At 42.9% G+C, this 15,499-nt stretch overlaps 2 protein-coding genes across 2 annotated transcripts in view; both read left to right on the top strand.

Annotated features, from left to right (window-relative positions):
• The window catches only part of CREG2 (cellular repressor of E1A-stimulated genes 2), a 130,968-nt gene extending 125,909 nt beyond the window's left edge, over nucleotides 1-5,059 (top strand). Inside the window, exon 5 of the mRNA XM_006870768.1 lies at nucleotides 4,880-5,059. Within this exon, the coding sequence (XP_006870830.1) occupies nucleotides 4,880-5,059 (180 nt within the window). The remainder of the gene's footprint in view (nucleotides 1-4,879) is intronic.
• A 424-nt stretch (nucleotides 5,060-5,483) lies between these two features.
• RNF149 (ring finger protein 149) overlaps nucleotides 5,484-15,499 on the top strand; it is a 26,549-nt gene continuing 16,533 nt past the window's right edge. Inside the window, exon 1 of the mRNA XM_006870769.1 lies at nucleotides 5,484-5,944. Within this exon, the coding sequence (XP_006870831.1) occupies nucleotides 5,488-5,944 (457 nt within the window). The 5' untranslated portion in view covers nucleotides 5,484-5,487. The remainder of the gene's footprint in view (nucleotides 5,945-15,499) is intronic.

Raw genomic sequence — 15,499 nt, forward strand, 5'->3', positions numbered from 1 at the left:
GTCAGTGTATGCTTGCAGCTTTGGATTGGTGGTGGTGGTGTGCCATGGAGTTGGTTCCTACTCATAGCGACCCTGTATAGGGTTTCCAGGGTACAGCTGGGTGAGCTTGAACCACTGACCTTGCAGTTCAAAGTGATCTTGCAGTCCAGCACATTAACCCACAGCGCCACACAGGGTTTTTGGATTACCTTCAGTAAAACTTTACTTGTGTGGGATATCAATGATATTGTCCAATGGTTTCCACATTCTGTTGGATCACCTCTCTTTGGAACGGGCACAACTAAGAATCTCTTCCAGTCAGTTGGCCAGGTACTTGTCTTTTAAATTTCTTGGTATAGGTAAGTGAATGCCTCCAGTGCTGCATCAGCTTATTGAAAGATTTTAATTTGTATTCCATCAATTCCCGGTTTCTTGTTCTTTGTCAATGCCTTCAATGCACCGTGGACTTCTTCCTTCAGGATCATTGGCTCTTGATCATATCCTACCTCTTGAAATGGTTGAACATCGACCGTTTCTTTTTGGTACAGTGACTCCGTGTATTTCTTACATCTTCTCTTGATGCTTTCTGCATCGTTCAATAATTTGCCCATTTTGTTGTTGTTGTTGTTGTTAAGTGCCGTCTCCGACCCATAGTAACCCTGTATAGGAACAGCTGGTGAACAGAATCCTTTAATATCACAAATCGAGGTTTGAATTTTTCCTTCAGTTCCCTCAGCTTTAGAAATGCTGGGTGTGTTCTTCCTTTTTTGGGTTTTCGAACTCTGAGAAGGATACAATAAAATATTATATTCTTAAAAAATGGTAACCATAAGTATAGTGTTTTCCTGAGTTCTATACATAATTCTGATGTAGTCAGCTGATCACAACTATGGGTATCTGAGGGACCCCTGAGTTTATAGTTTAGTGGTGACATCTTGGACTGACTTAACAGTCTGGAGGACTCCCTATCTTTTACTTTATGAAGTCTGGTGTAACTCCAGGTAGTTGGGCACAGAAATGAAGCCTTTGTAAATGTAATTTGGTAAAACCTTCTTGGGGGAACAATTTGCCAGTTTTGATTAAATGAGTTCCTTTATGTGGCCTTTTGTATTGGTTCTTTGGAAAAACAGGCAGTAGGACCAAGAGAAGGCTAGCCTAGGGTCTGAAAGAAGGCAAAGAGCAGCTGACTCTATTTTGGACATGTTTTCAGGAGGGACAGTGTGAAATGCTGTCGGTACCCCAGCCACTGCCTTAGGCATTAATGGATCAGTAGAAACCCTGGACTTGGGTCTTACCCTAATGGGACTCAGGATAGAGAACTGGAGCAGACCACCTTATCTGGTATGAGGTCGCCAATGGTTATCAAGGGTGTTTACAGACACTCAAGAAATCTAATCCATACTTGTTTTAGCGAGAGAGAGTTCTGCTTATTCGATTTTGCAAAATCAAGCATCAGACCCAGCAGATACAGGCAGACAGGAGGCATGGCCAGCTCACAAAATAGTTTTATTTTCCTGTCTTGGAAAAAGTCCCTTCTCCATTTCCCCTTGTACTGGGTATTATGGAGTTTATTATCTTTCCCATAGTGGTCTACTAGTCCTTACTGGAAGCATTCTCAATTTAAAGTGATGTGGGGGGGGGGGCAACTTCCCATTTCCTTGATGGGTGTATTCTTATTTTAAAAGACTCTAGCTGGCCAAAATAGTCTCATCCTATCCTCTGAACTCCTTTTGTTATACAAGCTTGATATGGCCAAGATTCCCCTTAATCCTGAAGATGGATCACCCCAAGAGCTATTTCTCACAGGACCAATCCCCAGAAAAGGATATCATGCTTGGTAAAGTAGAGGGTCAGTGAAAAAGAGGAATTCCCTTAAGGATAGGGATTGATATAATGGCTCTAACAATGGACTCAAATGTTGCAAATAAGGATGGCATAGGACCCATCAGTGTGTCCTTCTGCTGAATACAGGGTAGTTATGAGTTGGAACTTACTTATTAGTACCAGAGCTCTAGTAGCATAGTGGTTATGAATTAGGCTGCTAATCTCACGGTCAGCAGTTCGAAACTACCAGATGTTCCACAGGAGAAACATGAGGCTTTCTGCTCCAGTAAAGATTTACAGGCTCAGAAATCCTGTACAGGGTCACTATGAGTCAGAACTGACTCCATGGCACATAACAACAATAACAACTATAACTATGGTGGTGGTTGGTTATATGCCGTGGAGTCGGTTCCGACTCATAGCAACCCTGCATAGGGTTTCCAAGGCTGTAAATCTTTATGGGAGCAGAAAGCCTCATGTTTCTCCAGTGGGACAGCTGGTAGTTTCGAACTGCTGTCCCTGAGGTTAGCAGCCTGATTTGTAACCACTAAGCTACCAGAGCTCCTTAAAAAGTGAATAAAAGTACTTAAAAATTCTACCATTATGTAAAGAAGGAGGGATGGACATATTGGGCAAATGACTAATCTTTAAAATTTACAGAAAACTTTAAAACTTCAACATGAGGTTAAAATATTAGCTTTACAATAAAACACCAAATTGGCGAAAGAATTTCCTATAAACTGCTTATCATTGGCCAGAGTGTTGTTTTTTTGAATTACATTATGCAGTATGAATCTTAGGTATTGTTGGAAAGTGGAGAGCTTCCTTTCTCACCTAAGGCTTCTAAAGAATTGCTTTAGTGATAATTTTTAAGTGCACAGTAATCTTCATGGTTTTGTATTTCTCACAAATTCAGCTAGTTAATGCCAGGATCTCCTACCATGAGTAAATATTTAGATTTATTATTTAAATCTTGTTGTTGTTGTTGTTAAGTGCCATCGAGTCGGGTCCGACCCATAGCGACCCTGTACAGGGTTTCCGAGGGTGTAAATCTTTACGGGAGTAGAAAGCCTCATCTTTCTCCCGCGGAGCGGCTGGTAGTTTCGAACCGCTGACCTTAAGGTTCGCAGCCCGATTCGTAACCACTACGCTACCAGAGCTCCTTTAGTGAAAAATATACTTACTGGTTAAAAGATTGTAAGAGTAGATAAACATTCCCTTTTAAGTTATCAAAAACATGTGCAATATGCTCTTTATGTTAAACAAAAAGGAGCTGAGGTAATTGACATAATTTGTTTGGTTATTGAACTTAAATTAGAACTGGGTTATTTTATATGCATAGCTCATGTACATTGTTTCTAATTTTTTTTTTTTTATGGTTTAAAAATTCTGCCTTTAAAAAGAAATTCAGATAATTCACCTGACATACATATTTTGACCTTAGATGAGGCTTTCTGCTCCCGTAAAGATTTACAGCCTTAGAAACCCTGTGCAGGGTCACTATGAGTCGGAAGGGACTCATGGGTACTTAACAACAAGAAGTTTATGGGTGTCCTGGTGTGACGCTGTGGCTAATGTGCCAGACTGTAAAGTTGTTTGAACTGCAAGGTGGGTGGTTCAAGCTCACCAGCTGCTTCTTGGAAACCCTATACAGGGTCACTGTGGGTCAGAATCGACTCAAGGGCACTTAACAAGAAGTTTATATTTGTCTCAGTATTGAATTTAAGCCAGTGCTTCAACAGAAGGAAGTTATTGTTTCAAAATAAAGCAAACTTTTATTTACCTGAAAACAAAAAAAGGTCAACAAGAAAAAGACAAAATAATCCAATTTTAAAATGGGCAGAAGACATGAACAGACATTATACCAAAGAAGACATTCACACAGCCAGCAAACATATGAAAAATGCTTGAGATTAGCTATTACTTACTGCCATCCAATCCATCCTGACTCACAGCAACCGTATGTTTATGAGGCTGTAAGGTCGGTAGTGTAGTGGTTACGAATCGGGCTGCTAACCTCACGGTGAGCAGTTCTAAACTACCAGCCGTTCCGCGGGAGAAAGATGAGGCTTTCTGCTCCTGTGAAGCTTTATAGCCTCGGAAACTGTGCCAGGGTCACTATGAGTGGGAACCGACTCCACGATACTTAACAACAACAAGGTCGGTTTGAACTGCAAGGTCGGCCTGCGGTTCAAGCTCACCAGGCACTCCTCGAAAACCCTATACAGGGTCACTAAGAGTAGGAGCCAACTTGTTGGCACTTAGCAACAACAAAACAGCCAGGAACAGGAAGCAATTTCAGATAGAAGGATACGGATTTGCAAAACAGCATGAAAACTGCCAGAGCATGTTTTGGAAATGACCTCAGTAGGGAGGGAGACCTTGGATTTCTTTCCCAGCCTCTTTGACCCCAGCCATACCTTACCTGTCTCATTCTAGCTCTGGGAGGGAGAAAGCCTTTAGCTTAGGACCACTTCAGCTTTTAAAAATTGATGTTTGGTGGAAATCTTATGAATTGTGGGCTAGCATACATTTTGGAGCCCTTTTAAAATGCAATGCACCAAAGAGGAAACGTGGGAGGATTTAAAGCACAATGAAAACACTTGGTGTAAGCAACAACCTACTTCCTACAATTATAGACCTTTATACAAAGATGAGTCAATCAGAAATTAATGTTCTAAACTGTGCATCAGCAGGCTTTGTACCCACGGTGGTTTCAAACTGAATCTACATCACCCAGTAGATTAATTTCTAAACAACAATTTTTTGTTGTTGTTGCAACTTTAGACAGTTTATCTAAAGAAGTAGTGTTTGGTTTGATGGCATTTAAATAAAATTTACAGATTATAATAAAATTCCATAACAAAAAGGATTGTTGTAAATTAATACTGGAGAAAAAGGATAAGAAACCAATTAGTTTGCAACATTGGTAACAAAATTGGTATCTGGAGAATATGTGTCGCTATGAATTAAAACAAACAACTGTACTTTTAAATATTTTCAGGCAAGCAAAGCATTTGCCATGTGCCTTGCAAGATAACTTCACTTGATATATTTTGCACAACTGTGTTCCCAGGCTCGCGGAGACGCTTCCCGTTTCTCGGTCGATTTCTCTATCACGACCATCTTCCTTGGCGGTTACTTCCCATTATTTGGTGGCGCCCCACGTCCTGCTGTTGCACAAGCTCGGTTCCTGTTCAACGGCGCCCGGTGTGTAGCAAGCTGTGTCTATCAGCGGGCTCCTCCGGGTCCCTGAGTTACAGCTCAGACACCGGGTTTCCTGGAACCGTCCAGCTACCTGTCCTGCAGAGGCAGGTAACCTCGCACGAATGCGCGCACATTGGCGGATCCAGGTTCCTTTCCGGAAAAACAGCCTAGCTCCAGAGGAGCCCCTGGCAAGCCCGGCTCCTTTTTTTGCCCGCCCCTTCCCCCCCGACCACGGAGAAACGCGTGTACTTAGGTCCCGCCCTCGAACGCACGGCCCCGCCTCCGAACGCACAGACCCGCCCCCCGTAGCCCGCCCCTAGCCTGGTCTCGCTCTCCATCGGCTCGGCGGCGAAGGAGTCCGAGTCTCAGTGCGCCCTCGGTGTTCTTCTGCCTCCTCGCACGCACGCGCGTCCCGCGCCCCCGGGGGTCGGCCGCGTTCCCGCCCCCTCAACCCTTTTACAACCCTACTGCGCGGCCATGGCCTGGCGGCGGCTGCCAAAACCCAACATCCAGGCCCGCGGCGCGCTAGTGCTGCTGGTTCTGGTGGTGTGTGTGCCGGTGACCCGGGGCCGGGCGTTCGAGTGGTACTCGGCCCGTGTGAGCACCGCGTACTTGGATCCACAGACGAACCTGACGGTGCGGAGCGTCTCTGAGAGTGGTCGCTTCGGGGAACACTCGCCCAAGGAGGGCGCACAGGGCCTGGTGGGCGTCCCGCGAGCGCCAGACCTCCACTCGGAGGGCTGCGCGCCCGATACCCGCTTCCACGTACCCGCATCTGGAGGCCAGAGTGCGGCGCCCTGGGTGGCTCTGGTGGCGCGCGGGGGCTGTACGTTCAAGGACAAGGTTTTGGTGGCGGCGCGGAGGAACGCCTCAGCCGTGGTGATCTACAACGAGGAGCGCTTCGGAAACCAAACAGCGCCCATGTCCCACGCAGGTGAGTGGGCCGGGGACGCGGGAGGTGGAATTGGGGAATCTGTTCATTGTGCGAAGCGGGAGGAGGGAGCGACTTTGATGGTCTTTAGCTGTCTGGAACTAGTAATAAAACACAAGATTTGCTCGGTATGGCCCTCTCAGTGGGGAAGAGAGGCAAGTCCACAGACAAGAATGGAGGCATCTTTGGTCGTTGAGGTGAAGGGAGATGGCTTTTGGAGCAGGGGGATGGTAAGAGCTAAAGAAATTTAAATCCAAAGAGGGTTTGTTCTAACCGTAGAAAAGTCTCATGATTCCTTATCATGGGCCCCATTCTATTCGGCGTTTACACGGTTGCCAGGGGTAGGAATTGCAGCCTTTCTCAGCTCATGCCACTGTCGATAGTCATGGCCAGGTGGCAGTCTGATTTTTTACCTTTCGTGAAATACATGTTGATTGAGCTTCTAACAGATCCAGGATTTAAGTACGGGTGTGTTTTCTCATTTGCTAGATGTAGGGTTATAATACTGATTTATCAAGTTCCTTCAATCTTGAGTTTAAGATGAAAATTTGAAAGTTAGAATTTTCATTACAGAAAACCCCCCAAAAAGCTAAACCCACTGTTGTTGAGTTCATTCTGACTAAAGGACAGAGTAGCACTCACTGCCTCATCGGGTTTTCAAGGCTGTAAATCTACGGAAATATCCTGTCTCATTTTTCTCCAGCAGAGCAACCTTTTGGTTAGCAGCCAGGCTCTTAAACCACTGCACCACCAAGGTTCCTTCATTCAAGAGGACTTGCTATTTGCCAGTTGTATTCTGTGGTAGCATAGCGGTTAAGAATCGGGCTGTGAACTGCAAGGTCAGCAGTTCGAAACTACCAGCAGTACCACGGAAGAAAGATGAGACTTTCTGCTCTTATAAAGATTTACAGCCTCCGAAACCCTATACAGGGTTGCTATGAGCCCAAACTGACTCCAGGCACATAACAACAACATGCTTTCTGCACAAGGAGCCCTAGTGGTATAGTGAGTTATGCAGTAGGCTGCTAACCTCAAGGTTAGCAGTTCGAATCCACCAGCTGCTCCACAAGAGACTGATGAGGATTTCTGTTCCTGTGAACTCAGAACTCATTTTAAGGCACTTAGCAACATGCTTCCTACACACATGAATTCCTCAGGGTAGATGGGTTCCATCTTTGGCACTAATGATAGTTTAAAGTCTTTCCTGATTTGAAAAATGACATCTTTTGGAACTGAATTGCAGATGAAATACAACCAGTACACAACTGAGTGAGTGTATTGCTGTTAGGCCTTGTAGGATAACATGAGCTTTGTGCGTTACATGGGTGATTCATTCTGAAATTACCCTCATTAAAATCTCTTCAAAGTTTTTTTCAGCACTAAGGAAGACTTCCTTTTTTCTATACTTCTGTTTTTGCCTTCATGGATGCAAGTTCAGAACCTAACAATAATATTGAGCAAAATGAGGACAGAAAAGTGACATTGAATTTGGCCTATTTTATTGAAGTGATGGGAATGAAAGCCAGCTGAGAGGTGAGGAAGTAAGAGACAACTCTTTAAAGAAATTTGACTGAAGATTGAGGAAAGTACAGAAATATAGGGCAGAAGATATAGGGATAATAGGGGCAGGATACCAGATGGTAAGGTATATTTCAAGTCTAATAAGAATGTCTTTAGAGACCAGGAAACAGAAGAGAGATGTCTAAAGGTTTGATCCAGAATACTTGGGTTATTTGGCATTGTACCCAAGCCATGCTTCCACCAGACTATCCTGAGAAGTCTTGTCTTATTTCATGTAACAGTCCAGATACCACCTATTGACAGTTTCCCAAGTTTAGTAGTTCTGGCAAAGAAAAAAAGTTAGTGTGTTAATGATTCTCTGATGGAATTCTTCTTGTAATCACTTCTGGGTGCACACACATCTTAATGTAGACTTTTTCTTAAACTGCGTTTTAAAAAAACTTTTATTGTGCATTGGGTGAAGGTTTACAGAGCACATCCGTTTTCCACTCAACAATTCATACACATTTTGTTTTATGCCATTGATTGCAATCTCCACAATGTAATATCACTTACCCCATTTCCTCCTGTGTTTCCCCCATTACCATTCCTTCTTCTTTCCTAACTCTGAGCTTTGTCCTTGGGTAAATGCTACCCTTTTCATCTCAAATGGTTGATTCTAAGGAGTGCTTGCCTCCCACCCCCCAGCATTTTTTGTTCATCTTACAGATGTGTCTGTTGTTTGATTGAAAACTGAGCAACGGAGCTATTCTTTTCCAGGCCTGAAGTGTGGCTTAAGGGCTGTAGTTTCCGGAGTCTCACCAATCTCTGCCCAACCAGTAAGCTTGATCTTTTTTATGGTTTTGAGTTTTGTTTCACATTTTTCTTCCATTCTTCTAGGACCTTCTAACGTGATCCCTTTCAGAGCTTAACTGAACTTTTTTTTTCTTTTATGGCATTAATATCTTTTGGTGCTAATAGTAAGAGGCCCTGGTGGCTAAAACGGTTGCAGGCTCAGCTGCTAACTGAAATAAAAAGTTGAACCCACCCAATTATTCCATGAGTGAAAGACCTGGCAATCTACTTTTATAAAGATTGCAACCAAGGAAAGTTGGTTACATAGGTTGGTATGAGTCAAAATCACCTCAAAAGAAGCTAACAACAGCATGCTGATAGCACTTGTTCTAACCATGTCTCAGTAGTCTTGCTTATTTGCATTTCTGTTGTTGTTAGGTGCTATCGAGGGGGTTCCGACTCATTGTGACCTTATGTACAACAGAACAAAACACTGCCCAGTCCTGTGCCATCCTCACTACTGTTATGTTTGAGTTCATTGCGTATGTTGTTGTGAAGTGCTGTCGAGTCGGTTTCCTAGGAGCAGCTGGTGAGCTTAAACTGCCGACCTTGCAGTACAAATGGCTTTGCAGTCTGGCTCATTAACCCACAGCGCCACACCAGGACTCCATTGCATATGTTACTAACATGTAATTTATATATTGTTGTTAAGTGCCCTTGAGTGGATTCCGACCCATAGCAACCCTTTGCATATAGATCCAGAGAATGGGATGCATGTTCATTATAACCCCTCTTTTTGTGAACTTTGGTTCCCATTATCAATGTCCATCCTAGCCTTTTTTGTTTGAGAGAAAAAACAAAGGAGCTAGCAATTTTTTAAAATGTGTAAATATGTCTGCCACACATGTAGCTACTCTGCTCTGTTCTACATACAGTAGCTCATTTAATCATCCTAACAGCCCTCTGAGGTAGGCACTCTAATCTCATTTTACAGATGAGGAAACTGATAGAGATTAAGTGATTGGCCCAAGATAACATAATGATGAATGAAGCCACACTTCAAAGCCAGGTTTTTCTTTTTCTCTGAACTCTCCGTATCTGTTCTTTCTCCCACTTCACACAGTTTTCCAAGTAAGAGTTGAGGAGCTGACTTTTTTGTTGTTATTCATCTGTAGCATACCTTCAGCTTCAGCTTCAGGCAGTAGAATTAACCTTTCTTCCTTGGTCTTTTTTGTTGCCTGTTTAACTTTAAAAATGTTTTGATGGTTATTAACATATGCAAACCCGAGTTCCTTGTGATTCCAGCCACTTGCTTTTTAAAAGTCTGTGCCACCAATGCCATGCGCCCTTTCCCTTGTGTTTTTATGGAGTCTTTAAAGTGAGGTCCCTTATCATCAGGGTGGTACTTTCACTTGCATCTTTTCTTACTCAACTTGATTGTTTTGTAATTGCAGTTAAGTTTTGAAAGTTTTCAACAGCCTTAAGGTGACCTCCCCTTCTGGTCTACTGAATTTCTCCGAGTCATCATCTTAACATATTAACTTTCTTGGTGGCCTAGAGTTTTCCTTTTCTGCTAGTAAATGCAAGATGATATGGGGTTTTTCTCTAGTGTCTTTTTATCCGTGGCCAATTATTTTCTCTTTGTTGTTTTAAATTAGTTTCAAACCCATCAATGCCCTTTACTAGCTTTTTGCAACTTTTTGGGAATCATTGAAAATCTGGTAAAACCACTGTCACTTCCCCACCCTATCCCTAGTTGCCCCCTGCCACAGCTGCAAATATGCCCCAATACACAAATTCATACCATAAGGGGATGGATGAAATCCATAGAGCCCAAGGACTCACGAACCTCAATGATTTTTTTCATTCTGGGAGACGAAAGTCAGGAATTTATAGTGATAATGCTGGTAAGAGGGGTCTCTGGTGTGGTGCTGTGGGGTAATACACTGGACTACAAAATCGGTTTGAACTGCAAGGTCGGTGGTTCAAGCTTACCAGCTGCTCCTCAGAAACCCTATACAGAGTTACTGTGGGTTGGAACTAACCCGATGGTGCTTAACAATAACAACAGCATCCTGGTAAGATAGGCACAGGACCACAAGGTCAGTTTGAACTGCAAGGTTGGAGGTTTAAACCAACCAGCCACTTCTCAGAAACCCTATACAGGGTCGCTGTGGGTTAAAACTGACTCGACAGCACTTAACATCAACAGCAACATCAAATGAGATGAACGGTGTAAACAGAGAACTAGACAAACATCAGTTGGTATTTTGTGGTGTGTCTGGCCTGAGCCAAAGACAGAAATACAGAGTTTAAGACCTTTAAGAGCCTACAGCCTATTAGGCAGTAAAGTCAAGATAAAATGAGATCAGGAGTCATAAAGGCCATCTGTTTGATAGAGTTTGGGATTAATTTATGCCTTAGAGTGATTGAGGAGAACTGGTGTGGCACTGTAGGGTAACCTCAAGGTCAGCAGTTCAAACCCACCAGGAGCTCCTTGGAAATTCTATAGGGTCGCTATGAGTCAGAGTTCACATGATGACAGCAACTACTAGAGTGATTGAGAAAAGCATCTAGTAAGTTGAGTGGGTGATAAACTAGACCAGATCATTGTTGTTAAGTGCCATGACTCTGACTCATAATGACTGGATAGTTTCCAAGGAGCTCCTGGTGGGTTTAAACTGTGACTTTGGAGTTCGCAGCCCAGTGCGGATCCTACAGTGCCACACCAGGAATCCAGATTATAAAAGGTCTTAAATGCTACACTAAAACTGGTCTGTGTTTTGAAGGAGTGACTGAAGGTAGTTTTTGTTTAGTTTCAGTTTTTGGTTTTTAGCAGTATGTTAACTTAAGAGCTGTTTCTCAACTTCTGCACTGTTGCATTTTGCCCAGAAATTCTTTGTTGTGGGGGCTGCCCAGTGCATTGTAAGTTGTTTAGCAGTGCCCCGGCCTCTACCCACTGGATTCCAATAGCACTCCCCCGGTTATGACAACCACAAATGTCACCAGATTTTGCCAAGTGTCTTCAAGGGGAATGGGTAGAAACAGTCCCAGCTCGAAGCACTGACTTAAAAGGAGATAATTTAGTAGTAGGGTGACTGATAGAAATACAGAGTGCAGTTAGACTGTTGGACTACTACTTCCGAATAGTAATATAAGGGCTGGGCCTATCGTAATGACTGTGAAATGGGAAAGAATGACCCTTACAGAACTTGGCCCCATTGAGTGCAAATGTATCATGACTGTTCAAAATGGAAAAGAAGAAGTCAGGAGAGGAATGATGTCTGGTTAGGAATATAGTTGGTTCTCTTTTTGACATACTTGAATTTTAGATGATAGCCCAAAACTTGAGTTTCATGTATTTAGTTAGAACTTGGCCGTCGCCAGTAAAAACGATGCATTAGTTTTCAGTGTTCCTGTGTGTACTCAGGACAAAGTGAGCAGATCACCTTTGCTACTAACTCTGTGGTCAGGATCAGCCTGAATCCCGTGGTCCCAGTGTGAGAATGGAGCCAGTCCTCACTTTCCCACCTCACCATCTTCATTTCCAGTTGCCCTAGACATTCTCTCTGTGACCCTAGTCACTCAGATCTGGCTCAGACTGAACTCACAAGTTAGACACTGTCTTTGAGATCAGCTGCCCACACCACATTTTTCAGATCCTAGCGGCCAGAATTAGATTAGAGTTTACACATCAGAAGGACACGTTCTGGTCAGGTTGCCAAATAGACAGATACCAGACCTTGATGGCTCTGACTGCTTCTAAGTTGTTGTTGTTGTTAAGTGCCGTGTAGTTGGTTCTGACTCAGTGAGCTTGTACAGGGTTTCCGAGGAGCAGCTGGTAGTTTTGAACCATTGATTTGGTGGTTCGCGGTCCAGTGCTGATCCTTCAGTGACACAAGTCTACCTCTACAGGTTCGTTAATTTACTGGACTGACTCAGAGAGTGTATGATACTTAGGGCTACAACTGTATTACAACCAAAAAGAATACAAGTGAAGAAACACATCGAATGAGACCTGAGAGGGGTCACAGTGCACAGCTTCATGGCCCAGAAAGCAACATGCCAACCACTCCTGTGCATGGCCACAACCAGGAAGCTCCTCTGAGCCTTAGACCTCAGGGTACTTTGTGCCCTTCCTCTGTGGACATGATAGATGACTCAGGAGACCTAGTCACCACTGGGCCTTTAAGTGGCCCTTTTTAGTCTGGTAAATCCTGTCATTAGCCTCAAGTGTTTGTAGGTCTCAAAAGAAGTGGGAACAAAGGCCAGATTGCTTTCTGCAAGGTGATTCCACACTTCCATCTGTGTAACCATGGTTTTCTACAAAGTAGGTAGCAGTCTGCCTGTCGTATTGAATAATATTAGTCTCTTCAAGTTTCAGGGAAGCTTTCTTCAATTTTTCTTAAATTTATTGCTTCTCACTCTTAGAATCTAGTATAAGATATTTTAAATTTAAATGCATATTTTATTGTGATTCTTTAACCCTTCCCCAAAAAACATATGACTTTAAGAACCGCTTTAAAAACCATTGTATTAATGCCCCAAATTAATTGTTTACTTCAGCAGACATATATTGAGTAATCATGTTAGATCAAATATTATGCCCAGTTAGGGATAAAAGTACACAAAACAATACCTTCTTTTGACGAATTTTGACGAATAATGGAGAGGTAAACAATTTCCCACACAATATGGTTTGGACTTTTACTGGCAGTACATAAACAGGTGTTTGGGAAACAAAGACATTCGTGCATTGAGTACACAAGGTGGGGGTGTGTGAAAGGTGCTGAAAAGGCTTAGATTGCTGGGGAGACAGTGGTGATTGAGTGGTAGATTTCTTACCTTCCAGGTGGGAGACTGCAGTTCAGTTTCTAGCCAGTGGAGGGAAGGGCATTTAAAGTGGAGGTAGGAGGTTGTAGGGTTGCAAAGATAACTAGATGTTAGCTTGACTAAGTTAGATAGAAATAGATGAGGGGCATGCGCAACAGCTTTAGTAAAATCAGCATAAGCAGATTTGGTGTGTTTCAGAGCCAAAATGTGTGTGTGTGTATTATGGGTGTGAGCGGGTGGTGAGGTGAGGAGACGGAGTAAGGAATTAGTCCAGAGCAGGAGGCCAAAGCTAAATCACAAGTATTGTGTTAAGCTTGAACTTAAATCTATAAGACCTACTACTATTGATGATGGTGGAACCATCAAATTATTTTAAGCAAGGAAGTCAAAGAAAAACAAAGCTGTTAAAGAGTATTGGCCTTAATGTAGTTGTTGTTGTCAGGTGCCATTGAGTCGGAATCGACTCATACGACCCCATGCACAGCAAAACGAAACAATGTCTGATCCTGGGACAACCTCACTACCTCTGTCACACTTGACACCATCTGTGATGCCACCTGGCTGATCCATCTCGTTGGGGGTCTTCCTCTTTTTCTCTGACCCTCCATCTTACCCAGCATGACATCCTTCTCCAGCGACTGTTCTCTCCTGACAATATAGTTGTTGTTGGTTAATAAATAGGATGGTTCTTTAGCTGGCCTTTTAAGTATGTCTTGGCATAGCCTTTTAAGTGTCACTTTCATACTTTTAACAATTATTTACTGAATGGCAAGTTCTGGCAAGGCTTAGAACTATATTTGGGGAAGGGACCAGGAAGTGGGGTGGAAGGAGATTACAGAGATAGATAAGAAATCTTTGTCCTTAAGAGAGTTCACGTATTTAAAGGGGTGCATTTTGTGTTTATAGAGCATGGTAATACTCCTTTTGAGGAAAATTTTAAATTATTGATGATCTTTAACGCTACATCCTCACAAATAATCTAAAAAAATCTACATTTGAATTTATAAGGCATTCTGGTGCTATGTGAAGATAGAAGTGGCACCTCACAACCTCATGTTGTTGTTGTTAAGTGCCATCTACTTGGTTCCAACTCATAGAGGCCATATATATCTATAGGGTTTCTGAGGAGTGACTGGTGGGTTTGAACTTGCAGTCCAGTGCTTACCCTACAGTGCCACACCAGAACTCCCTTGGCTTCATAAAGGCTGGGAGTTGAGTTTTGAAGGATAAGGTAAAACTGATGGGGGGGGTAGGGAAGGTATCTGTGTGCATGTTGGAAGTGTTTGGACTACAAGACATTCTGGGAATAAACAGCATTGCAGAAACTCTGAAGGTCTGAGGTAAAGCAATGCATTTGGGAAAGATTTCTCAGTAAGATTTTTGAGTAGCGTATTCAACAAATTCAAAACGTGTTTTGAGCAAGCCAAAGGATCCCAACCTAAATTTTAAGTTCTACAGAGTCAGAAAGGGAATTGCATGTATTTCCCAGCCCTCTTGCCAACGGAACTGACTCAATGGCATTGAACAGCAACAACCATAAAAACATTTCTGTTTTGCACAAAGGTTTCAGATTTCAGAAACATTTACATTCCTAGTTGGTGCAATGTCTCCCCTGCTAACAAGCCTGTAATTCTCCTTGTTGGATCACTTCAACTATGGTAGTGGTGGTAGTGGTTGTGGTATTGTGCCATGGAGTCGGTCCTGACTCATAGCTACCCAGCCTAGAGTTTCCGAGAAGCGGTTGGTGAGCTTGAACCGCTGATCTTGCAGTTTAAAATGACTTTGCAGTCCAGCACATTGACTCACAGCACCACACTTGGACCACAACTGTGTGATTCCATTGTTCATGGGGTACTCTGTAAGTCAGGGACCAACTAGATGGCAGGTAACAACAGCAACAACGAGTATTCATCTTGGGAGGGAGAAAACCTGCCACCATATGTGTCAGAGAAAAACTTACTCCATAGGTTCTCAACAGCTGTTTGTTCAGAAATAGACCAGCAGGCCTTGTATCTCTGGATGAACTTAAACAGTCAACCTTTGTTTAGCAGCTGAATGCATTAACCATTTGCATCACCCAGGCACTGGGAGAGGCTTGTAAGGAAAGTATAGTAGATGCGCAAACAGAGGTATTATCTAAGAACCATTAGTGCATTGAGTACATGAAGGCATGAGCTGCGAAGAGGCTTAAGTTGAGCTTGAACTGAACCTTAAAAATGTCACCAGAATTTCTCCAGGGAGTGAGAAAAAAGAGTATGGAAGTTACTTGGGGGAAAAAATTGACCGTTTATGGGATTGGATTCTCTTGCTAGAACTTTAAAATGTATTTATTACTGCCTGAATTAATTTTCTAGGACAAAAATCTAATCTACTACTTTAAATGCTTTTGATTGTGTGGATCCTGACAAGCTATGGACAACATTGCAAAGT

This window comes from Chrysochloris asiatica, unplaced genomic scaffold (assembly GCF_000296735.1).
Source record: "Chrysochloris asiatica unplaced genomic scaffold, ChrAsi1.0 scaffold00150, whole genome shotgun sequence".
NCBI lineage: Eukaryota > Metazoa > Chordata > Mammalia > Afrosoricida > Chrysochloridae > Chrysochloris > Chrysochloris asiatica.